We start from the raw sequence: 25,711 nt of genomic DNA, 5'->3' as shown, positions 1-25,711 counted from the left end.
ATTTTTTCCTGACGGTCCTGTAAAAACTGTGGCCGTGGCAAGATGATGTCGCAAGTCAGCATCATGCTCCGCTAATGGCGTTAAAAATTCAAAGTAATTACCCCTGTTCAGCGAATCTTCATCGTGTCCCCTGATAATTCTCGCCGTCCCAAAAAGAGAACACAGTCACTCAAGACGCTTCAGAATGTCCCGGTTCTTTCTGACCCTCTCATTGTGGACGCTGATCTCCCGTTTTCTCTACCCGTTAAGTTTCAAATCCACAAGACTTTCACCAAAAGTTTTTAAATGCATGACATTATTATGGCGCTCGGAGCCTTGGTGTTTAAGAGCTGCCTTCGTGAAGCTGTTCAGACTGTCAAAGCCAGAATCATTCCATGTCCATTAACTCGTATTAAGTAAACACCGCCAACAAAATAACTTCTTGTGCTGAGGGCAACAAGATCGCGTGTATCTGCAACAGCGGATTTTCTTTAATAATAACTGAATTTCCCGCTTCCGTTGGAAATTGACGACAGACGTTAGGGGTAGCGCTGGGCACGTCGCTAGACCTGGAGGACGTGCTGTCAATAAACGTCAAAATTTGATTGGTTGATGTTTCTGTCACTAATGATTGTAACAAATCAGATGTGTTGTCCTTCAACACAAGCCTAGCAGTATCTGTAGAGCTGGCCCCAGCTGAATAAGCTGATTTTTATGTGAATTTTTGAGGGTACTCCGGTTCAACCTTAACAAAACTAACGAATTTTGCGGACATTACACCAATGAAAAAAATAAATAGCATACTAAAGAAAAACATTTAACACTTTTTAAAAAAATTCTTTTTTATTTTTTATAGGGCCAGCAGAGAAGGCCCTGCTGGTCCTGACGGCCCACCACTGGATTTACGTCACACTTTTTTTATTAAAATAGCGGATAAACAGAAAGGATTAATTACCAGATAGAGACGTCTTGCTGTAATCATTGCTGCTGTTGTTCCTGGTGATCAATTACTGACTCAGTATCCGATTCTGGATCATATGTGCAAGGCTAAATCTGACTGTAAGTTATTCAAAAAAGTTGTATTTAAGTTTGATTTTCATCAATGTCACAGCTGTTAGCTTAGTATCCAAAAGCTTATCATACTCGTAACTCTTCAGCTCCGCCCACTGTGTACACTCTTAGAACGAATGTGTTAAAAACCACACATTAGTGTTGATTCTGGGACAACACACTAAATGCGTTGTCACAGAATCCACCCATCTCTGTGTTATTGAAAGAACACATTTTATGTTACTTTTAACACAACTTGTGATTTATTTTAACTGTAAGGGTTTTGTCTGGTGTTATGTTGTGTTTTGTGTTTTATACTTTTATTTTGACACCCTGTTCTGTTCCGGCTTTTATTTTTAAATTCAATATGCCATGCTTCACTTCCCACTTCCTGTTTGTATAGTATAAAGCCACTTCCTTTTGTTAGATCACAGCTGATTATTACTTAGTATGTCCAGCCTATTTAGCCTGTCTGTATTTATACCTGTTATCCTGCATTTTGCTCTTTGTTCTCTGTTTTTGACCTGTGCCTGATATCTGGATCTAGATTGTTTTCTGCCTGCCCTGACCATTTGCCTGATATTGGATAACGTTTTGGATTACCCCTTACTGGATGTGTTTGCCTGCCCTTTTGGGAATTTACTTTAATAAACCGCTTTTGCACATGGATTCAACTTTCCATTGCTTTCTTTAAAGCACCCACGTTACAGAATAATCAGCCTAACCAGAATCCAGCGGAGGTTTGTAATTTCCAGCCGGCAACATGAATCCACTATTTACTTTGCTTGGACTACACCAGAACAACCAACCCATTGAGGATTACGTCAAGGACTTCCTGGATTTAAGCTATCAGGTACGTTATGATGATGACAGAATTAAGAATTTTTTTTTATAATGCACTTGATAGACATTTACGCCTGTGTATGCCACATGATGCATCAACCTGGTCCTTGGAGAAGTACATAGACTTTGCTCTTTTGTTGAGTGGTTCTCCCTTCACCGTAGGATCTGTTGATAAGGAACAATGCAGCTCAACCACAGCCACCTCACAAAAGCCAGCTAAAGTCATGCCTGTGTTACCCAAGCCCGTTCAAGCCATGCCTGTCTCTAAGATGGCTGTTATGTCACCTGCACCTGTTTTTAAGATGGCTACCACCATTCCTGCACCTGTGATCCAAAAAGCCATCACCACCACATCGGCTTATCTGAATAGCCTGGTTCACCTGAGTCGTCTGGTTCGCCTGGTTCACCTGAGTCGTCTGGTTCGCCTGGTTCACCTGAGTCGTCTGGTTCGTCTGGTTCGCCTGAGTCGTCTGGTTCGCCTGAGTCGTCTGGTTCGCCTGAGTCGTCTGGTTCGCCTGAGTCGTCTGGTTCGCCTGAGTCGTCTGGTTCGCCTGAGTCGTCTGGTTCGCCTGAGTCGTCTGGTTCGCCTGAGCCGTCTGGTTCGCCTGAGCCGTCTGGTTCGCCTGGGCGTCTGGTTCGCCTGAGCGTCTGGTTCGCCTGAGCGTCTGGTTCGCCTGAGCGTCTGGTTCGCCTGAGCGTCTGGTTCGCCTGAGTGTCTGGTTCGCCTGGTTCGCCTGAGTCGTCTGGTTCGCCTGAGTCGTCTGGTTCGCCTGAGTCGTCTGGTTCGCCTGAGTCGTCTGGTTCGCCTGAGTCGTCTGGTTCGCCTGAGTCGTCTGGTTCGCCTGAGTCGTCTGGTTCGCCTGAGTCGTCTGGTTCGCCTGAGTCGTCTGGTTCACCTGAGTCGCCTGAGTCGCCTGGTTCACCTGGGTCGCCTGGTTCACCTGAGTCGCCTGGTTCACCTGTTCACCTGCCCCATGGCCCAGGTCCACTTCTGCCCCATGGCCATTCATTCTGCTCAAAAACGCTCAAGATTTGTTTAGTCACAAGAGAGGTCACATTAAACACGAATGATGCCTAAAGAAGACATAAGTGAAAAATAAATATGGATGGATATTAAAACTTCTAAAACAACAATTCTGGTGGTGGCCTAAGACTTTTGCACAGTACTGTGTACGATTTTGGATAAATGCTTCAAATGCATACATGTAATTGCATAATCCTGGGTAATTTACCTCTTTAGGATTTGAATAAACTAATCCTGGATGCTGTGGCCTCACCTCCAGCTAATACCCATCTCGTCTTTGCTTTCATCTGCTGGTTTTCCGTTGTCCTTCTAAGAGTTGCAGAGATTGAAATGTCAGCAACACACATACAGTGCATGGGTGTGACTGATTAACCAGGAACAGTGTGCAACCTGACGTCAGACATGCAGATGGCCCCTTCACAAACACTGACTGGGTTAGGACAAACTATTCCACAGGATTGATTTCATTTGCAAAAATAAACTTCTTTTTTTATTTTTTACAACAATTTTTTGAAACTAATACATTGGTCAATCTCAGGTAACTGGTGCATTTATGGTTTCTTAATGGATTATGCATTTCAGTAAAAGGCATTTTAGCAAATATGTGAAATATAATGTAGGCGCAGTACATGCTAATAACATGAACACTATTTTAGTAAAAATTCTAGTAAATTACCTAAATTGATAATTTTAAACCTAACAAATAACATCAAAGAAATAATATGGACATTAAGATGAACAATCTCAGTAAGCTAACAAATCATAGAATAGACAGAAAAGAAAATGAGAAAATATTAATTAACTTTAATAAAAAAAATTTTTAAAGCATGGGATGGAGTTACACAACAGTGTAAAATAAAAAGATGATTTTAATCATTATATATTAATGTAGTGATATAGTGCGAGGACCGATAATAACTGCAAATATGTTTTTTATTGTCCACTTTAAGACATTTTACTAACAATGAGTAACTTTGCAAATACTTGTCAGCTAACAGTTATTAGAGCAGTGGCGATCGGTGACTTTTTTCTGAGGGCACACGATACAAAGGTCGTCACATCATGTATTTAGCCCATTGTGTGTGGTTTGTCATGTCAAGATATGTGACCTGTCACGGTAACCAGTGGCACAAGTCGGCAGCACAAGTTTCGAGAAAATGAGAAGTTTTTTTTTTCTAAATTTGTGATTTTCGTTTTATTGCAGAATCTGTTAGTTGAGATCACGAAGAAGCCTCTCCATGTTTGAGATAGCAGTTTTTGTATATTTAAAAGCGTACATTTTGCGGTAAAAATAGGCTTGTTTTTCCGGAGATTCTAGCGTGCAGCGGGGGGCGTCATTGTTTGTGTGTATATTTACATACTGGATAAGCTTGTGTTTTCACCTCCGCCCCCAAAGGGAACAGCGTGACTACTAAATAAGGATAGTTCGCCCAAAAATGAAAATAATGTAATTAATGACTTACCCTTATGTCGTTCTAAACTCGGGAGACCTCCGTTCATCTACGGAACACAGTTTAAGATGTTTTAACGTTAGATTAAGTCCGAGAGCTTTCTGTCTCCTCCATTGAAATTCTATGTACGGTTTCCATGTCCAGAAAGGTACTAAAAACATCATCAAAGTAGTCCATATAACATCAGTGGGTCAGTAAGAATGTGTTGAAGCATCGAAAATACAGTTTGGTCCAAAAATAGCAAGAATTATGACTTTATGTCCCCACAACGTGATAATTACCAGGTACACACACACACACACACATTTTCATAAAATATACGTTTTTGTTTTGCATAGTTGTCCACAAGTTTTACTGTAAATTTAAACACTTTAGCAACGCTTTATAAAAAATGCCACATATTTGATTGAGTGTGATGGGTTCAATGCAAGGTGTCCGCAGGGTCTTAAAAAGTCTTACATTTCAAAATCCATTACATGTCCATGTAAAGCTACCTCTCACAAGTAGCAAGCACTTTAGAGATGATTTTGGTTGAAATATTGGAGGCTGGCCAATAGGGGGTGCTGGAGCGCCGCCTTATTTTTCTTTCATTTGGAACACTAACTATTCTTACACTGTCACACAATGCATCAAATGGTTGGCCCAGATGCTAGGTGTACTAGCAGTTGCATGTCTTTATACTTGCTCTCCAGTAGCAGCTAAAGTTTATCCAAGACCAGATTGGCATTAATGAATTGTTTGTAAATAATTTCTTTCTCCGCAGTCAACGTTAAAAACAACAACAAAGGTCATTGTGAAATCGCAGATGTCAAGGGCAACAAATTTGGAAATCAAGATAGTTATGAAAAGGTGGGTCCAGCTAGCATCATTCCTTGATGGGGACGAAAGAGACGTGACAGGAAATAAAAACCAAATTTGTGGTTTTTGACATGGAAAGTTTATATACTGTATGCTATTTTGCATGATTTTTATGTAATGTTGAATGTAATTGATATTTTGAGTGAAGGAATATTGCTAAAACGAGTCATTTGGTCGGCTCAGTAAAGACGGTTACTGTTTTCGAAGCCGATAGCCGGGAAACCTCAGCAAGTGGGAGTAAACGAACTCAACCATTGAAAGTAACTAAGTGAGAGTACCACCTGATCCTGTGTTGTGAGAAGTCACGTAGCTTTGCGGCCCCACCGGAGAGAGAGGGAGGCGTGGGCGAGCCAAGGAACCATTCTGAAGGTGAAGAATATACGTGAGTAGTATTGAAGTCTGTGGTGTGTATTGTGAATGCAAAGGTACCACCTGATCTTGTGTTGTGAGTAGCCACGTAGCATTGCGGCCCCACCAGAGAGAGAGATAGAGACGTGGGCGAGCCGAGGAACCATTCTGGAAGTAAAACATATACGTGAGTAGTATTGAAGTGTGTGGTGTGTATTGTGAATGCAAAGGTATCACCTGATCTTGTGTTGTGAGTTGCCACGTAGCGTTGCGGCCCCACTGGAGAGGGAAGCGTGGGCGAGCCGGGAAGCATCACTGGGAGTAGAGAACATGCGTGAGTAGCATTGAAGTCTGTGGTATATTGTGAATGCAAAAGTATTACCTGATCCTGTGTTGAGAGTTGCCACGTAGCATTGCGGCCCCACTGGAGAAAGGAGCGTGGGCGAGCCGGGGGGGCCACACTGGAAGTAGAGAAACATATGTGAGTAGCATCAAAGTTTGTATTGTGGATTGTGAACGTAAATTGTTACCTGATCTCGTGTTGAGGGCTACCCTGTAGTGTTGCGGCCCCGCTGGAGAGAAGGAAGCGTGGGTGAGTCGGGAAGCATCAGAATCATCACAAGGGGGTCCTGTCTTCAACTCCTATCCATTTCATCCCCACCACCAAGAAAAAGCCAACCAACCACACGGCGGGCCCGGGTCGAGTTCTGGGTTCGTCCGTAATTAACGAAGTGTGTGTGTAGTGCCGTGGGTGAGTCTTTGTCTTCATTTGTGTGTGTACACTTAATCGCTTGCAGTGTCGTGCTGTTCCCATGTTGATAGAAGCCACTTCGAGACCAGAGGAGTCGTGAGGAGGTTCTAGCCGTCGAGGTCTGTGTAGTGTGGGTTGAAGAAACTTGTAAGTTGGGATTTCCTTGAGTGTGCAGCAGTGAAGTCTTTCCCTCGACGAGTGGACGGGCAATCTATTGTGCCGAAGGGTCGTGGGGTTACAATCTATTGTGCCGAAGGGTCGTGGGGTTAACGGTTGCGAGAAATAACTACTTCTGTGTGGAGCCTCTTCAAAGGTTCGCCCCTGTCCTGTGTTTCCGACGCTGTGAGTGAAGGAAGAACCAGGGAAGCGTTCGGCTCTACACTGTTGATCTCCACGTCCTGTTTCCCTTACCCTTGGAGGCCGTGAGTTGAAGTACATCGTGTAGGTCTCCTCGTTGTTAAGTCCACTGCCCTCGAGTGAAGAGGAATTAAAGAGAGAAGGCTCCAACTTTGTGTAATACTTACCTTTGTTTGCAGAACGAACCTAGAAGGAAGAAACGTCCCAGTTTTGTGTAACACTTACCTTTGCTTACAGCAGGAACCTAGAAGGAAGGAAAGTCCCCGTCTTGTTTAACACTTACCTTTGCTTACAGTACGAACCTAGTAGGAAGAAAGCGTCCTCGCTTGCGTAATATTCACCTCCACCAAGAGCCTAAGGAGAGAGAGAAGAAGATTAGACATTTCGTCGACATCAGCCGTTGGAGTACCCCCGGCACAGAGTAAGACTTGTGGACAGTACAGTAAATACCTTTTTCTTGTGATTGCCTCCAGGAGAAGAGGAGCGCGCCACGGGTACCAGAGAGCAAAGTCCAAGGACCCTGGCCCCCTGCCCCCGTGGAAGCCCCGCCTGGAGGTGGAAAGGAATCATTGTTTTAAATTGCCCCTTTTCCCCCTTATTTTAAGTAATTTAATAAAGATTTATTTTAACTATAATTCATTCCTTGTGTGTCTGGTCATTGGGGTGGCTTTGGGACCTCCTCGAGGTGGAAACTAGGAAGGGGCGTGGCCCATTACATTCTGTGGTCCGCCCCGACCTGTGACATTATGCCTAAGTTTCAGAGGTGGGTAGTAACGAATTACATTTACTTCGTTACATTTACTTGAGTAATTTTTTTGGGGAACTAGTACTTTTAGAGTAAATTTAAGGATGGGTACTTTTTACTCTTACTAGTGAAAAAACTGTACTTTTACTTCGCTACATTTGGCGGCGTTACTGCGCTACTTTCAAATGGTAATAATTAATGAATATATATTTGTAAACTTTATAGGGCGTGTTTGAAAGTTTCGCGAGACAGGCTGCGTCACCCTTTAGCGCGCGACCGCGCGGTCACCCTTTAGCGCGCGCGATCGCGCGTAGATGATTATAGGAGAAGCAGATGAGGGCGCGTGTGCGTTGTGCGAGATATCGGAGGCAGATCATGCATGGCTTCAAGTTCGGTCTATGTTTTCACTCCAAGAGGACAAAAAGAATAGTTCCATGTGATGCATGCTTTGTTAAACGAGCTGACATCTCAGCATACAGGAATTCAAGATCCAACCTGGTATGTGTCAGTAATGTCTATTTGAACACTATTATGTGACACACTGTCCGAGTTTTTTTTTTTTTGCCATAGGCACTCTTGTGCAAGCGATGACAAAACCTAGTGTAAGTTAAACCATACAAACAGCACGTTCACATTTGCACATTTCCATATCATTTCCCCACAACTAAACAAACTGAAGAGCATTATGTAAGGACGTCTTGCATTTATACACAAATCCAGACACCTCACTAATCTGTAGAAAATACATTCAAATAAAAACGGGATTGTATTTTATTTAAATCCTTCCTAAAGAATGAATAAATAAAAATAAAAGAATAAAGTTTGATTTTAAATAAACATGTATTATATATTATAGTAAATGTAGAGTTGATTTGCACAAACAGATAAGTTCCATATGAAATTCTAAAATGATCATTTTTATTAAGCTCCTGTTTATGTTCAGTAATTGCACCTTAATGGCAATGAAAATAACCTATTCATATAAAAACATGATAACAAACAGACACGCACGTTATTTTTTGTTTACTGTTTGCATGTTTAAAGGCAGATGCTGACAAGTTTGTGTTGTGAACATGAAAATAAATACAGAGTTAACCGTCAGAAAAACATCTGTGTGTGTGTGTTTGAGATTTTTTTCTCAAATGACATGTTATGTGATGTCAATGTACGCATTGCAGGACTGAGATAGGCTGCTTTACTTGTAAATAAGCAGAACAATGAGACTTTTAAGGGGAGGTTTGTGAAAACCCTCCAAGTAGTCTGAAATTCAATTCAATTCAATTTTATTTATATAGCGCTTTTCACAAAAGTCAATTGTTTCAAAGCAGCTTTACATAAATAGAAGCAGTGAAAAGCACAGAAAAATGACAGATAGCACAACAAAATACATGATAGCATGAGCAGTTAAATTTGCTGCGGCTATGACTCAATATTATAAGTGCACGTATTACTAAAGCAACGTCTAGAAGAGAAAGCTAGGTAAAGCCCAAAAAGGCTGCCTCCCCGGGGTGAAAAACCCCCTAGGAGAAAAAAACCCCGGGCTTTTATCCGAGGAAAAATAAGTCCTAGGAGGGAAAAACCCTTGGGAGAACGGATAAGGAGATTTAGCGGAGATTAAGCGGTTCTGCCGGTGATCGTTGGTCAGGCATCAGCTTGGCATCACGTTGAAGGACGGCCAGTAGATCAGAGGTGTGCCGACTTTCACATCTACCGGGACTGGGTCTGTTTGTCTCGTTGTCCTCGGGTCGAGGACGAGACAGGGAGAGAAAAACAAAATCGTATTAGGGTAGCGGGCGTTCATATGTATTGAAGTGTCACACAGTGATGTGGTTTAACTCAGCTTAGTTCCAGACAGATTAACTATTGCGGCATAATTATATTATTCACAGTTGAGGATTTAGCAAATTGGGGGCCCAATGCAAGGGTATATATGGTAAATAAGGGTCACCTTCCGATCTTTAAGAGAAAAAGGAAACCTGTCGACCCGTTTGACTAAGGCCTAAAGCCCCACTGTCGTCGTTAATGCAGGTTCAGTGGCAAACGGGTCTATATTGTATACCATTTACAGGACCAGGAGAAAACGGCAAAAACATCGCAACCCGACCATACGTGCTAACCCGTTTGACTAAGGCCAGAAGCCCCACTGTCGTCGTTAATGCAGGTTCAGTGGCAAACGGGTATGTATGGCATATTATTCACAAGACACACGAAAGCGCGAAAAACGCAACCCGACCATACATACCAACCCGTTTGACTAAGGCTGGAGGCCACACTGTCGTCGTTAATGCAGGTTCAGTGGCAAACGGGTCTGTATGGCATACTAATCCAGTGCTTTTGCGCTACTTCTTTATCAGATCGGAAGTAACGAGTAACTAACTACTTGAGTAGTTTTTTCATCTAATACTTTTTTACTCTTACTCAAGTAAATAATTAGATTGATACTTTTACTTTTACTGGAGTACATTTTTGTATAAGTACTTGTACTTTTACTTGAGTACAGATTTTGGGTACTCTACCCACCTCTGCTAAGTTTTACAAATAAAAATTATTTGTAAGTATTACAAATAAAACATATCAGTCATTTGCACCATTTTATTGTTGTGTTTGAATATGACTACTCTTTTGTGGCAAAGAGCACAAACATGTAGATGTGGTCTCCACTGTCGATTTAGCCATGTAACAATTTATGAACCAATCCCGGTCACACTTATTATTTGTATTTGCAATAGAGCATGGGCAATAGTTTTATCCCAAATCCATCCAAGGTTCGTTATGTCTGGGCCAGAATTAAAACACTTATGTGGGCCACAAATGGCCCAGACAAATTTTACTACCTTAATTTCTTTTGTGCCCTTTAAGGGATAGTTCACCCAAAAATGAAAATTGTGTCATCATTTACTTATATGTTGTTATAAACCTGTATACATTTCTTTGTTCTGATGAACACAAAGGAAGCTATTTTGAGAAATGTTTGTAATGAAACTGTCCGTGGACCCCATTCACTTCCATAGTATTCTTTTTTCCTACTATGGAAGTGAATGGGGTCCACAAACGGTTTGGTTACAAACACTGCTCAAAATATCTTTGTGTTCATCAGAACAAAGAAATTTATGCGGGTTTGTAATAACATGAGAGTGAGTAAATGATGACAGAATTTTCATTTTTGGGTGAACTATCCCTTTAATGGGCTTGACCCTGTAATTGCTGCTTGCAGCTATATTTGTCATTGTCAGATGTAATTCTGATTATTTATCTGTGCAACTAAAACTGTTTGTTTTGCATAGTTGGCCACAAGTTTGATTTTAAATGCTCCAGTTAGTCTTTATAACTACTGTATACAGTACACAAGCATGGCATGTATGCACTTGTCTGGGATGAATGTAATGTGATGTTACTGTAAAATTAACCCTGATGCCTTGGGCACTTCTTGTCTGTGTTTTTTTTTTTAATCAGGACCTCAACCAAATATAAGCGCACGACCATTAGCAACTCCACCCGATCTCCAGAGTTTACACTGCATCTCCATTCACAGGTGAGTACAGCTGACACAAGATATCATTAACCATCTACCTAACTTAAAGTCCTAGTAGACTTAATGGAAGATGGGTTTTTTTGTGTGCTGGATGCATGTTACTTTTGATTTATTGTTTTAAGTTTTAGCTAAAATTTGTGTTTTGCACAGTCTGTGTGTATTACAAGTTAATATTTTAAATGTGTTTGCGCAGGGACAAGATAGTTTTTATTAAATTCAACAACAAAATCACTTACCGATTGTCAGAGTTGCATTTGTTTCTCAGGTCTAACTCAAAGGGCTGGGAATCTATTAAAAAAAAACAATCGATTCTGGGGTGTTGGGAATCGAGAGGTGATTCCAAAAGTTGAAATCAATTGCATCAAAGGGAATCCACTAATTTTTAATAGCCTGTATAAGAGAAAAAACTCACCTGTAATTATAAGATGGATCAATTATGTCTCTCTCTCTCTCTCTCTCTCTCTCTCTCTCTCTCTCTCTCTCTCTCTCTCTCTCTAACATTTTCAAGTTTTTATTATGTTGGACGGGCCATTAAATATCTTGAGTTGGAAATGCAAATGTTGCCAGAACGAGTCTGGACTATAAACTTGTCACGTTTAAATCCAAGACAAGACTCTTTTTCATAATACAAAGACCTTTATAAAGAAAGAAGTGACAGCAAGAAAAGTGTTTGTAGCATTTATCACACTTATAATCTGATCTCAGAGATCCTTCAGTCATACAGGTATTTTCTGCATGTTTATGCACATCTCTGCTCATTAATTTTCAACATTTTTAACAAATTGTCTTATATATCACAAAAGTATTATAGTATTTACAATGTATAGTACAAGTCTCCCACAGAGTTAAAGGCGGAGTCCACGATGTTTGAAAAACGGTTTGGAAAAGGAGACGGGCCGACTACCAAAACACACTTATAGCCAATCAAATCAAATCAAATGCCGGGTTGCGTATGTGTGGGGCGGGTCTATCAACAGAAGGTCCAGATTCTATTGGGGTAGGGGCGTGTTTGTTTAGGTGATTTCAAATATCAACATTGGCTTTCAAACATCATGGACTCCGCCTTTAATAAATAACCTCATTAGAGTCTTCTGATGTACTGGAAGTAACTTAAAAAATAGACAGTTTATTATATAATTTGACATATTCTTTAGTTCTTTAGTAATAGTGGCAGCTGTTGAATCTGGCAGTTGTTCTGGCAGCTTTTAATCAATTTTCCCAGGGGCCAAATTTCGAGCACCTACGGTCTCAAATCTGACCCCCTTTGTGAGCCTTCCTGCCAATTTTTAAGCGTTTATCACAAAGTGATTGATTTTTGCGCTTAACCGCCCTATTATTTTGTTAAAAGCCTTCTTGGAGATTATAACTAAATTAACATACACAGTAACTAATACTGGATAAACATTATCAGTTTTGAAGATCCCAAAAAAATAATAAAACATGAACACATAGTTAGTTTTGATTTGTTTGATGACCAGAATATATGTATCAAAACACTAAAAATACCATGGTATAACCATGTATAGTAGTATTTCCATTTAATACAATCAGTGCACTATAATTTTTTTTTTTTCGGTAAGGTATACTTCTCAACAGTAAGTAAAATACTGCAATACCCAAACTTAAACTGGCAACTTACTACTTTGCATTGTCACAAATGTTTTTATTGTTCATTTGAAACATAGATTTTATAATGCATAGAAATTAGCACAAGAGGCACAAATAATATGTTTTTATGTTTGCACAGTCCCCTTAAAAATTGTTTGCAATTTCTCTGTGCACAAATCCTTGATTGCTTCAATCCCCTTTAAACCTCATATGAAAAAGAGCAGCAGCCTTCGGCTCATCTCCGTCTTTTAGGTTGCCATTAACTGATAGATTGTTGTGACATCTGCATCTGTGTGGTTCCCTTTCAGTCAGTCACTATGACGTCACTTTGTGGCCGATGAATTGGGAACCGCTTCGCAGGGACCTATCTACTTCGAGAAACTAACAAAAGGTGCGCATATAAGCAGCAGGTGCATAATACCAAATCAGCTTTATTTGGTTTGAAAGCCGGCAGATCATCTCAGAATTTCACTGCTTACCTGACGTTGGTTGGACAGACAGCACTGCAGCAGAGGCTCGCGGTTTTTCCACCTCTTTGATTTCTCAGTTTAAACTTAAGTGTTTGCATTGCCTCTCCCTCTGTGCTTCATCATCTTAGCATAGCACAAAGAGTGATTTCCACTAAAAAAGCACCACGGGTTGAATTTGTGTAATTTTAAAAGATGACTTTTCGTCCGTGTTCTAGCTCTGGATGTGAAATCTCATGCGGTCCGGTGGCAAAACTCTGGAAAGTTGTTCTCCGTATAAAGGTGCTGAATCGGTCTGCTGGTTCATCCAGTGGCTCTCAGCACCCTGATCCGCAGTCAGAGATGCCGTTAGAGATGGGTGGCACCTGCTCTATGATGCTTTCATCCGCTATTGGTCCTCACGAAGATTCTGTGTCTGTCGCAGCATTGGACGCTGACTAGGATCCGCTCCCTCTTGCAGTTAGGGTTGCGGAGCCAGTGTTTGACCCCAAGATGGCGGCCATGCTCCCTCGGGCAGCGGTGGTGGTCGGCTTGATGTGGACTCAACCTCCCCCACCCAAACTGTCCCGCCTCGATGATTGGTACTTCGGGGGTGCTCAGGCTTTTCAGCCCTCACCCCCTGTGCCTTTCTTTCCCGAGGTGCATGATAAGGTTGTGGAAAATTCTGTTTTCCTCCCAGAACCAACCGCATCAGCCATCTACCCTCACCTGTCTCGACAGCAGAGCCTCTAAAGGGTTGCGCTGGTATCCCAGGGAACAGCAGACCCTCCCTCACGAGTCTGCAGTTTGTCGTCAGCTCTATCGTTGATGATGGGGTCTGCTTAAGGGGCTTGGGGGAGGCAGCTTCTCCCTTGCACGCTATGGCGTTGCTGTAGGTTTATCAGGCTAAGGCTCTGAGAGACCTGCACGAGGAAGCTCATGACACAGGGATTTTTTCTGATCTCTGTGCAGCTATTGACCTGGCGCTCCATGCCAGTGGCTTTTAGCCGGCACCCATGACCACGAACAGAGCAAATTCCTCCTTCATCCCTAGGTCTTCAGAAGATTTCTGGAGTTTCGAGTGGGTTCGTAACCCTTTCTCATCCTCCGGCTCTTTACAGGAGTGCTGGAGACGCACACGTGCTCATAACCTCATCATCTGCCTCCAGCTCTCTAGAGGAGTCGCTGAGCTATGAACGAGCTCATAACCCATGGTCCTTCCCCTCCTCCTTTGCCAGCGAGTGGATCAAGCATCTTGAGACCCTAACAAAGTCTCACCTGCTCATCCTCCCCTCAGTGGACTCAGGTGAGTGTTACATCACACAACACTGCTGTTAATGTGGCCTAAACGCACACACCGGCGATCACCTCCGCTCCACGCGCCGCAGGTACACCGATCGTGCCCTTAGTCCCTCTCGCATGATATCTGGAGGCGTGGAGACAGCTTCCCAACCCGTCGTGTTGGCTTTCACGAACGATTCGTCTCGGCTATGGGATACAGTTTTCTGGCACCCCCCAAAATTTTCTGCCGTTTGTTTCACTGTGATGAGAGCTACCGATGCACATGTATTTTGTGCGGAGATCTCCGTCCTACTGGCGATGGACGCGATTGAGCCGGTCCCTCCAGCTGAGATTAGGTCAGAGTTTTACAGACCTTACTTTTTTGTACCCAAGAAAGCGGCGGCTTGCGGCCGTTTCTCCGCTTTGCATTCAAGGGGTGAGCATACCAGTACAAAGTCCTCACATTGCCCCGTATATTCACCAAAGTAGTGGAAGGGGAGTTAAAACCCCTGAGAGAGAAAGGTGTGCGCATTCTCGAAGTATCTAGATGATTGTCTCCTAATTACGTCGCTCAATCACGTCGGACGCTGCGCGCTCACAGAGACACAGAAACTCTAAAACACCTTGCTCGTTTGGGTCTTCAGGTCAACTGGGAAAAGAGCAAACTTTGCACTGTGCAGAGGATCTCTTTTCTCGGTATGGAACTGGACTCGGTAGATTTAACAGCACGTCTAACAGATGTGCGTGTACAGTCATACTGACTTGCCTGAATACATTCAAGAGCACAGTCCCGCTGAAACAATTTCAGAAGCTCCTGGAGTATATGGTAGCAGCCGCGGCTGCTCCATTTGAGACCGCTTCAGCGTTGGCTTCATGACTGAGTCCCAAGGAGAGGGTGGCTTCGCGGCGTTCACTGTGTTATCATTACACCTGCGTGTCTCGCACCTTCACTCTGTTAGAACTTGTTAGAACAAGTGCTACCTTTTCTTTACATACTGTAGATCACAAAGGTGAGTCTGTTTGATTAAGGATTGTACATACCTAACCTACAACGCAAGTGTATCCATTAAGCCCACCAAATCTAAGTTTTGGTGTTTGTTATAGATATTCACATGATTTATAAGAAAAAAGCAAGATTCATAAAATATAAAAAATATTAATTTTAGTTGAGTTTATTAAAGTTTATTAGTTTAATAAAGTTAAGTTTATTTGTGAAGCGTCCTAAAACACCAAAGTTTTGGTGTGTCTTTGTGTGAGGTCTACTAAGAGAGCGTGCACACAATGGAGCTAACTCAACATTGACGAATGTGATTGAATTGCACAAAAATGTCAAGGAACCAACAAATCACTGGACTGCTTAAAATAAGAAGCAGCATAAAATATGATTTTCTCTTTTTATGATTTTCTCTTTGAGATCAAAGTTGAAAGTGGGCTTAAAGGGTACACTGACCCTAAAGACAATTAAAATTAGGAATTAGAAAGTACCATTACATAAATTTAATTTCTTCATGCATATTAAGACATACTGAGCCTGGATTTAGTTTTCTACTGCATATTTAGGTAAAATCTAATAAAAAATATATTTGTTATTTTCTTTGTCTTTGTGTAGAAAACTCTGGGTCATTGCACAAATTCTGGTTGGACAAATCAAGTACTCAGCATCTGCAAACTAAGAGTGAAAAAGGTTTTGACCAACTCAAGATAACTGAAGCATCATGGCGTGTGAAAATGACTACTGCACCATCATGTCTGGTCTGAAGGAGCTTGATCTCCAAGGAAATGCGGTGCCTAGTGATCTTGTGCTGATCGGTGACCATGCCTTTCCACTTGCCATGAATCCAAGAGGTCAAGTTCTGATGGCTGCATCTCGTTACGGTCAGGGACGTGTGGTGGTGTTGGGACATGAAGGCTACTTGAGCCGTTTCCCCAGCCTGATAGAGAATGCCCTGATGTGGCTCATGCCATGTACCGGTGATGCCAGCATTGTAGGGATTCAGAAAAAATTAAGATCTGTAGCTGATAACTTGCGAAATTCATCTATCAGCACCGAGCTTGGAGATTTTCGTCAGGGATTGGCTGCATATATCACAGATGCTTACAACGTTGATGAATGTGCAAAGAATTTGATTGCTTTTCTCAAAGCTGGGGGTGGTTTGATTATTGCTGGCCAAGCATGGAACTGGGCTAATACTCATCCAAATGAGAATGTTTTTCTGAACTTCCCTGGAAACAAGGTTTGCAGTGTCGCAGGAATTTACTTTACAGAACACCCAGGAGAACGTGGCGTATTTCCCGTTTCTACAAATATTCCGTCTAGTTGGCTTGCTGTAGCGTAAGTTCAGCAGACATTTTAGCTTTGACATACTTATTTTCGAAAACACATTTGTCAAACTATTTCTCGTAACAATTTTATTGTAATTTTTTCAGAATCGTTAAGGATTTTAAAAATGAGCTAGAATTCCTGCTGAAAGGTGTGCCTCAGTTTGACATCCAAGGTTCATTGGCATCTGAGCTGACGGTGCATGGACCATTAGCATTTCCTATTGCAGTCACTCCAACTGGACAAACATTCATTGCCGGTGCCTACTATGGACAAGGACGGGTAATTGTGGTAACCCACGAAGGTTTCCTGGGCCGTGGATCTCTGTCCACTTTCCTGATTAATGCTATTAACTGGCTTGATGAGGGGCGTAAAGGCGTTATTGGCATTATACCAAGTCTCACAGGAGCCCAAAAGATACTGAGCAAATCCAGTCTGAACTGCCAGTTAACTAATTTCAGAGAAGATCTCAGCGTCCACGTCTGCACTTCCTACAGTGATGCCGAGTGTGAAAAGATCAAAAATTTTGTCGCTGAAGGTAGTGGCCTTCTGATCGGAGGTCATGCCTGGCATTGGGCGAAGATAAACCCTGGCCGCAGAAGGATGACTGAATACCCAGGAAATCGCATTCTTAACAAGATGGGAGTGTGTATTTTGGGCAGCACTGTGAATGGAGGATTATACAAAGCCCCAGAAATCAAAGAGGGCTTTAAAGATGTGTACCACTTTCGTAATGTACTTAGATACTTTGGAAAGCACTTAACCAAGGGGCAAAAACTTCCTCCCCATGTAGAGGGTTCCCTGAAACAACTTGGCAATGATTGTGCAAGCTACCTTTGTATGTGTACACATGACTGTGCTTCTTATAATTCAGTGGTAACTCTTTTAACCGACATGGTGAAGAAGATCGGTGTTCCACAGGTGTGCAGTAAGTGCCCAGTTGAAACTCCCAAAGACTTCCTGATGCTCCAAATCGGGACTGAACTGTACAAAACCATTTCTGACCCTGATGCCCTCCTGCCATACATCATTAAGGAAAGACCTGCCCTGCCCACTGTGTCTGATGCAAGAGTTCGTATCAGCGCCGACACTGGTGGTATGAAAGTTTTTCTTTTAAATGTAGGGTAAAATTGTATTTCCTTTTGTTGAAGTTAGCAAGAAGCAGGAATTAACCTGTTACACATAAGAGTTGTTATGACATGTTAAACAGCACATCACTTGTTGTTTTAGGCTCTGAAGAATGGATAAGCACAGGCTTGTATCTTTCTCCTGGTATGAGGACACACATGATAATACCCCCAGAGCTCATTGGGAAAAACTGGAAGGTAATCGAATTTATACCCTCAAGTACATTACTTTGATGTGTCCAGTCTAATACCATATATTGCTAATTTTGTTAATCAAATCAGTAGGATGATGACAGCATGTTTCCAACTGTTTGTAGGTCCAGATCGGTTGCCAGACAGATAACATTTCGGCTGCAGATGTTTTGAGACGAGCTCCTGTGGTCTGTGAGTGTTTTCCCTTGGACAAAAACATGGTTCAAATCTGTAATCTATGGGGAGGGCTCATCTACCTAATTGCACCTCCCAACACCAAAGTGGATGGGGTGGAAATTGTGGTGCAGACTGCAGTAAAAGCTCCATACTTTAAGTCTGGTAAGAATGTTCAATCAATAATCACAATAAACATTACATTGAGATTTTGAAACTTAAGATTCATATTCAGAAGATATCAAAGTAAAGTTATGGTAAAATTTGGAAAGCTAACTGGGTTTTTCCCTTCAGGAAAGACGAGTGTAGCGGACTGGGTCGGTGGGATCCGTCAGGCGCCAGCCCCCTGGGCAGAGCTTGAGTTTGAGAATATCATCATCACATTAGAGTCAAGTGTGATACGGAATCTGGATCGTCCTAATGAGGTGGCAAAATATTGGGATGCAATAATGAAAGGCATAGCTGACCTGGCAGCAATACCTCACAAGTTCCCCCGCAAGGAGCGATTTGTTGCAGATGTTCAGATCTCTGCCGGTATGAGATGCTGTTAAATATATCCCAGTTTGACTTCAATTTGACAATTTATTGAATATCTGGTCAGGTGGCTTAAATTCAATAGCAGTCCATATGACTCAATTTCAAGAGTTCGCCTGCTCATTCCATTTTTTTTATTAATCGTAAACAAATTTGGCTAGCTGTTCTCGAAGGGAGCTCTAAACTTTCAGAGAGAGCAAACCTGAGAGCTTGAGCCCCAGGTTCAATGTCCTGCAACAAAACAGAGGAAGAAAGAAAGTAGTTAAGGGGGACATGGGAAAGAGGAGGGATGTTGGAAAAAAGGCTGCACGCAGGCATGGAGTCTGCCTTATATACACTTTTAGTGATGTTTGCCTGAATGTTAAGGCTCCTCCCAAACCCATGTTTAGAATTTCATTTAAAGTTTAATATTGGCAACAAAAAATCATTCATAACTTTTCATGTGTTATAGGGAATAAAAACCTTAGGTAAAACCATACCTTTCTTGCATTACTTGGGCTACGTCCAGAAGCACATCACTATTTACAACAGGGAACTTGTCTGCTAGTGTAAATGACGTACCATATATTATTTTCCAGACTTTAAGTCACACTTTTTTCATAGTTTGGCGGGTACTGGAACTTATAGTCAGGTGCGACTTATACATCAAAATTATTTCATATGAACCAAGAAAAACCATTACCGTCTACAGCCGCGAAAGTCAGCTCTATGCTATTCCTGTATTTATGTAATTCAATGTATTCAGTGATTCAGAATGACTTCGGGACCTTTTTGAACTTGAGTTGGCTTGTCGTGTTAATTTAGCCTATTAAGCCTCCCAGGTATGTTCTGTATGCTATTGTGTATCGCGTAAATAACTTTTTATTTTACTTTAACATAACATAGTACAGACACCTATTAAAGCAGCTGTTCTGTGCTATTGTTTAGTTGAATAACTTGCCTTTCCAATTAAATATCTGTTCTTCAGCTTGGATTTTGTGAAATCATTTTCTAAATAAACACGATGTATAGTCCAGTGCGACTTATATATGTTTTTCCTATTTAAAACTCATTTTTAACTGATGCGACTTATACTGCAGAGCGACTTATAGTCCGGAAAACATGGTAAGATATGTCGTCAATGCAAGATGAAATATTAAAGTATCACCATGATTATACTGTAACATTACAGCAAGATTACAGGGTTTATCAAATACTTTCACGGTACTTGAAAAATTAAGAGTAAGCCATGCCCACTTTTTGGCAAAAAATTAATGTCTTACTTTTTATTATTGACTTGTTTTCCGGTATAAATATCTAAAAATTCTGAAATTGAAAGACATTTATTTGGTAAGCGAAATGGCTTAATATTTTAAGTTTTGTTTACTGAAAGCATATGAAATTTATAAGGTTTAGGCTAAAAATAAATAAAAATATCTGCCATTGGGATAAGAAACAAACTTCCAGTTTAAACTTATTTCAATAAACTAAATTTAAGTTTGTTTTTCTTGCAGATTTTTTTACCTAAATATTTTAAGTATTATCCTCTTGATTTATTTCAATAAACAAGACTTAATTTCTTAAGCCACTTTGCTTGCCAACTAAATGTCTAAATTTAGTAATTATTTCTATTTTTGATTGTTTTTCAGTATAAATATCTAAGTAAGACATTAATTTTTATGTGACTCAGAAATGTTCTGTCATTGTATTGAATCTGTCTAAACGAAAAACATTTAATAATCTTCTTCTGTATTCTGATGAAGACATAGTGTGAACAGTTTTGAGTAAAATACATTTATAGTATTCTATCAGACACATCACAAAACCCACTGCTCATTTTCATCCCCAGGCTTTATGCATGCTGGATATCCCATCATGATGCACTCCACCTCCGCCCCAGAACTAATTAATCCAGAGAAAGCCAATAAAAGTGATTTGTGGGGATTTATACATGAGCTTGGTCATAACCAGCAGCGTGGAGTTTGGGAATTTCCTCCACACACAACTGAGTGCACCTGCAACCTGTGGTCAGTGTATGTGCATGAGGAGGTGCTTGGTGTCAACAGGGCTTCTGCTCGCGAAGGCATGACCCTAAAAAACCGCCAGGATCGTGCCAGAGATTATGTCAAAGGTGGCAGGGATTTGAAAAAATGGACCATGTGGACAGCACTGGAGACGTATATGCAGGTAGGAACAGACTGTACAATGTTAAACATGTTGAAGTTGTTTTTCTATACATCACTAAGGAAACAACTCATTTTATATAATGAAAGAAAATTATTGAAAATAAATAAATTATTATTTTATCATCACTGTATTCATAATCATATACACACTTCATATTTTTTAAGCTTCAAGACAAATTTGGCTGGGATGCTTTCAAGAAGGTTTTTGCTGCCTATCATGACATGACTGGAGTGCCCAATAACAACACAGGCAAGATGAATCTGTACGGTGAGACCTTCTCCAAGGTGGTGAAAATGAATCTGTCGTCATTCTTCAAAGCCTGGGGTTGGCCGATCGAGCCCAGCACTGAACAGAAGATCTCTCATCTCCCCAAATGGAGCGATCATCCTATGAAGCAGTATGAATAAGACACCTGAGAGAGCTGTAAAATTACAATGAAAAATCTGATAAAAATAAGACATAAGAGTAGATTGATATGGGTTGATAGCCAGTGACTTCTTTTTCAAAGGCGCACAATGCGAGGCTCGTCACAACATGTACTGAGCCCGTCATGTGTTTGCCGCGTCATGTGAACCATGTGCATCTTGCGTCTTGTCAAAAATAAATGCCTGCTACAGACTCGTCTAAAGGGTTAATGATAACAGAGACACTCGCGTTTGCCAAATTGAGTGTCTTGCCAGTTTTCAACGTGAATGTCTCCTTTATCATAAACCCTTTTGACGCGTGGTCAGCACGCATTTATTTTGACAAGACGCATGATGCACATTGTTCACATGATGCAACAAACACATATGTTGACATGACGGGCAACACACGATACTCTGAACACATTTTGAATTTGCGCCCCTTGGATAAGAAGTCACCAGCTGCCACTGGTTGATAGAGAGTTGCAGGTACAAAAAAAAATGTGTAGACCAAAACCTAGAGCCGAGTTAGTATTTAGTTGAGTTAGACTAGTTGTTGTTGTGAAGTTTAAATGGCATCCCACATGAAAATCTCAAAATAGCACAATTCCCAACGTAGATTTATCCACAGTAGTATTTGCTTTTAAATGTATTAATAAATTTATTTTTAAAAGATTTGTGTGAAGTTCGGTAGTGATTACATCGAGTCGAGTGAACGTGGTAGTTTGTTTATAGCCTAAGGTTAACCTTTTAAGATGAATTTAGACTTCAAGAGTTATAAAAGTTGTATTCATTGCTAAGATTATCTTGATGGATAAAACATGCAAATAGCATAATCTTTTGTTGATCACATGCAGAGCTTATTTTTGTTATAATTCAAGGCCTATAATAAAAATCCCAAGTGAAAATCCCAAAGGATTCCAGGTGAAATGTGTCGAAAAACAGTGCATACCTTTGGAGCATTACTTAACAGAAAAAAGCATTCAACAGCCGGTGGTAAAGACACATATTTAAGTCAAATTTTCTGTGAAAAATAGGATATAAACACAACATAAATCACTAAGATGGTCTGAAAATATAGACACATTAAATTGAAATAATTGAAATGAAGCTTCAACCTTAATCGAACAAACAGTCCTGGAGACTTCAATTAGATTTTTCAGCTGTGTTTGATTAGGGTTGGAGCTAAACTCTGCAGGGCTGTGGCCCTCAGGACCAGGAATGCCCACCCCTGGTTTATAGGGTCAAAGGTTGGCATGTTGAACGGAGCAGGTTTCCAACCCAATAAAAGTTCCTATGTTTAAATTTGAAACATACAGTTTTGCCATTTGTATTTTTATATTTTAATACACATTATTTTAACTTTGGTTATTTAACCTTAAGTCCCTGCTCAGATTGGTAGGGCATTGCACTAATACCTTTTTTGTGTAACACCCAGGTAACACACATTAAATGAAACTATAGTACCCCCTTGTGGCCAAGTACTGATATTAAAATGGCAAAAATATTATGTACAGTACTGTTGAAGTTAGTCAATTAAAAAAATGACATTCATTCAATCTGCATTGTGTAATAAAAACCTAAGTTGATTTGAGTTGATTACCAGTCTGTCACTGCAGGAAAAGTCTTTCTTCTTATTCCCTGGACCCAGTTTGCAGGATGCATCTGGGATAAAAAGGGAAAACATCTGCAATTTAGCATTTATTATTTATTGTGAGACCTGTGTCAGAACGTAACAGAATGAATTGTGAAATGCTGTGACATTAAAGTTAAGATTTGATTTAAAAAGCACCTTAAATCCTTTCTTTAACAGGCTGGCCAGCCTGTTGTCATATTGGCTGTAAAGAAAATCCTAGTCAAGAAATAAAGGGTAAAAATATCACATGCGAGAAAACAAAGAGCTAATAGGCTGTATAAATGTATAAATAACTTTGATAATATATTTTTATATTATCTTTACAAACAGAAAATATGTACCCAAAATAAAAAAAATAAACAATTTCAGACCAAAATGATAATTTAATTTTTTGCTAAGATCATGGTAGTGACGCCTGCTGATAGACCACACTTGTGAGTTATTGACCACAGCAAAAATATATCTCGGTCTAAAACTTTATCTTTCAAATTTTTTCTGAAAAATAGTAACACAACTAGAAAAACATCTGTCAAAGGACTACCAATAAGGACTGAGTCTTTCGTTTGAAACATATCACATATACTGGAAAGGATGCATATGTGTTTCCTTCGCGCTCTTAAAACACCCACAATCCTATGCGCGCAGCGCCGAAAACACACCTTTTTATTGACTTAATGACGTGCACTTGCTAGCCTGTTCCTTTTATGTGTTCTCCAAATTTTAAAGAGGAGCCTTGCCTAGCCTCTGAAGGAAGTGACTTGAAAAGAACAGTCCTCCACCTGTGCCAAATGAGTTAATTATCTGATCATGCTCCTCCCGAACCTTGTTAATTAAACATGATTTTCCATCATTAAATTTTGATCGATTCAAAACCACGATAGGAAACATGGAATTAAAGCTTTCTTACTATATTCCGTTCAACAGAATTTTCATTGTAAGATTGCATTAAAATGGGTGTACCTGCAATACTTTGGCATGGCGTGTCTTTGTCTAAGTTGCTATCATAGTCCATTATGGCATTGGTGTATCTTGATAAACATGTCTGCATTTTTAATACATAATGACAAAGTATGTTTGCACAGTTACAGCTGCAAAGCACTATACAGTGGATATGGGGCTGTGTTGTGGATAATCTTTTGTGCATTAATGTGATAATTGGAACATGTCATCACTTTCCTTTTGTCTCAGTGACACCTGCTGATGCAAAGATATAAAACATATAGCTATTTTTGTATTCTTTTGACTGAAATCGTGAGGTTTTCCTAAGTTCTTTAAACTGCTCACCTAAACTCAACTTTTTTCCCTTTGAGCCATCGGCAGGCTTGATCCCATATGACATTTGTCATTGTCAGATGTAAGATACAGATTATTTACTTGTTTAACTAGGACTTCTTGTTTTGCATAGTTGTCCACAAATTTGACTGAAATTGCTTTAGTGAGTGTTTATAAAAACAACAAGCATGACATGTATTCACTTGTCTGATTGACTGGAATGAATGGAATGTGACCTTTGAACCCACCCTGATGCCTTGAGGACTTCTTGTCTGTACTTTTGAAATCAGGACCTCGACCAAATATAAGCACTCGACCATCAGCCAACTCCAACCGATCAGAGACATCATTCACTAGAGTACACTGCATCTCAGGTGAGTACAGCTGAAACACAAGATATCATAACAATGTTAAGCATCTACCTTCATTGTATTGTTTTTACTTTATGTATAAATCAGTTGCGCTGGACATATGTTACTATTTGATTTATTATTTTACATTTAGGCTAAAATGTGTAGTTTGTGCACTCTAGTATAGTAATATGTTTGTGCAGGGACAAGAATGTTTTTATAAAATTCAACAGACAAAAACAATAAAATCAGTTAGTGATTGTCTGACAACTTATTATTTTAACTTTTTTCCTCTCAGAGGAGCAAGAGGTAAATTGATTTATGGTTTTAAAAGATACTTTGAAGCATCTAACCCCACCCTTAACCCCGAGACGCCGTAAGGGGGTGGGGGGTTAGAACGATTCTGTCCAGCCAAGGACTGTGCCGCATACGCAACCCCCTCTTAGCTCCGCCCCGTCTTTGCTCTGCGTTTTTAGCGCCTTCTTTAATCCATGGTCTCACAGTGCGAACTGCGGAGTGAACTTCAGAAGAGAACAAGGTGTGTGTATTTACTGCTATTTGCTATGATGTCTGCATTTGCACTTTCTTCCTTACATTCCTTTACATAATGTGACGCTGGAGCAATACAATACAGTTTCCTTTTCACTGTAAAGTTTTCGCTCTGTTCATCCCAGTCTAAAAAACAAGGTGATTTACGTTCCCTGTTTTGTGTTAACTCTTTCACCGCCAGCGTTTTTAAAAAAAGTTGCCAGCCAGCGCCAGCGTTTTTCATGATTTTCACCAAAGTTTAATGCCTTCCAGAAAATGTTCTTCTTTAAATATATAAACATACAATATACCAAATGAAAGAACAGACCCTCTGCTTTCAAACAAAAAAAACCGTTTCATCCTACCTTTAGTGGTTCTTTTGCAATCAGCTTTTGAATATGGGTAGGTTTTTGCAAAAACACCATATTTTGAGCAAAAAGCAGAAATAATTCCATTTTTATGACGGACTTTTCATAGAGATCCGATTCAGAGCGATCTTTAAAACAGACACGGACATGCAGCAGCTTGGCATAGGGAAATACTTCCGGTTTTAAAAAGTTGCGGAAGGGCGCCACCTGGTGGATAATAGCGGTATTGCGGAAAGACGGAATATCTCGTCATTGGCGGGGAAGCGTTTTCTCTTAATTGACGAGAAATCTCGTCAATGGCGGGGAAAGAGTTAAGATTCTGACGTGAAGTCAGCCCTTATAAATTGTATGAATTAACGTAGCCCGT

At 40.5% G+C, this 25,711-nt stretch overlaps 1 protein-coding gene across 1 annotated transcript; it reads left to right on the top strand.

The window, feature by feature from the left end:
* The first annotated feature begins 10,857 nt into the window (after positions 1-10,857).
* Positions 10,858-21,323, top strand: LOC135770484 (TRPM8 channel-associated factor homolog). The gene is made up of 8 exons (XM_065280169.2): positions 10,858-10,938; positions 15,883-16,605; positions 16,701-17,689; positions 17,824-17,918; positions 18,038-18,251; positions 18,381-18,620; positions 20,449-20,786; positions 20,951-21,323. The coding sequence occupies exons 2-8, from the start codon at positions 15,989-15,991 to the stop codon at positions 21,191-21,193; spliced, it is 2,736 nt and encodes a 911-aa protein (XP_065136241.1). The 5' UTR covers positions 10,858-10,938; positions 15,883-15,988; the 3' UTR covers positions 21,194-21,323.
* The last annotated feature ends 4,388 nt before the right edge of the window (positions 21,324-25,711 follow it).

This window comes from Paramisgurnus dabryanus, chromosome 8 (genome assembly GCF_030506205.2).
Source record: "Paramisgurnus dabryanus chromosome 8, PD_genome_1.1, whole genome shotgun sequence".
NCBI lineage: Eukaryota > Metazoa > Chordata > Actinopteri > Cypriniformes > Cobitidae > Paramisgurnus > Paramisgurnus dabryanus.
Note: the sequence above shows the minus strand (reverse complement) of the source record. Positions and strands in the feature narration are given on the sequence as shown.

Bases quoted from the DNA above. Each gene is read 5' to 3' on its own strand.
- LOC135770484 (XM_065280169.2), top strand. From the start codon at position 15,989: ATGGCGTGTGAAAATGACTACTGCACCATCATGTCTGGTCTGAAGGAG. The intron at 18,252-18,380 runs GTAAGAATGTTC...TTTTCCCTTCAG, and splicing joins AGCTCCATACTTTAAGTCTG to GAAAGACGAGTGTAGCGGAC. The intron at 18,621-20,448 runs GTATGAGATGCT...TTTCATCCCCAG, and splicing joins AGATGTTCAGATCTCTGCCG to GCTTTATGCATGCTGGATAT.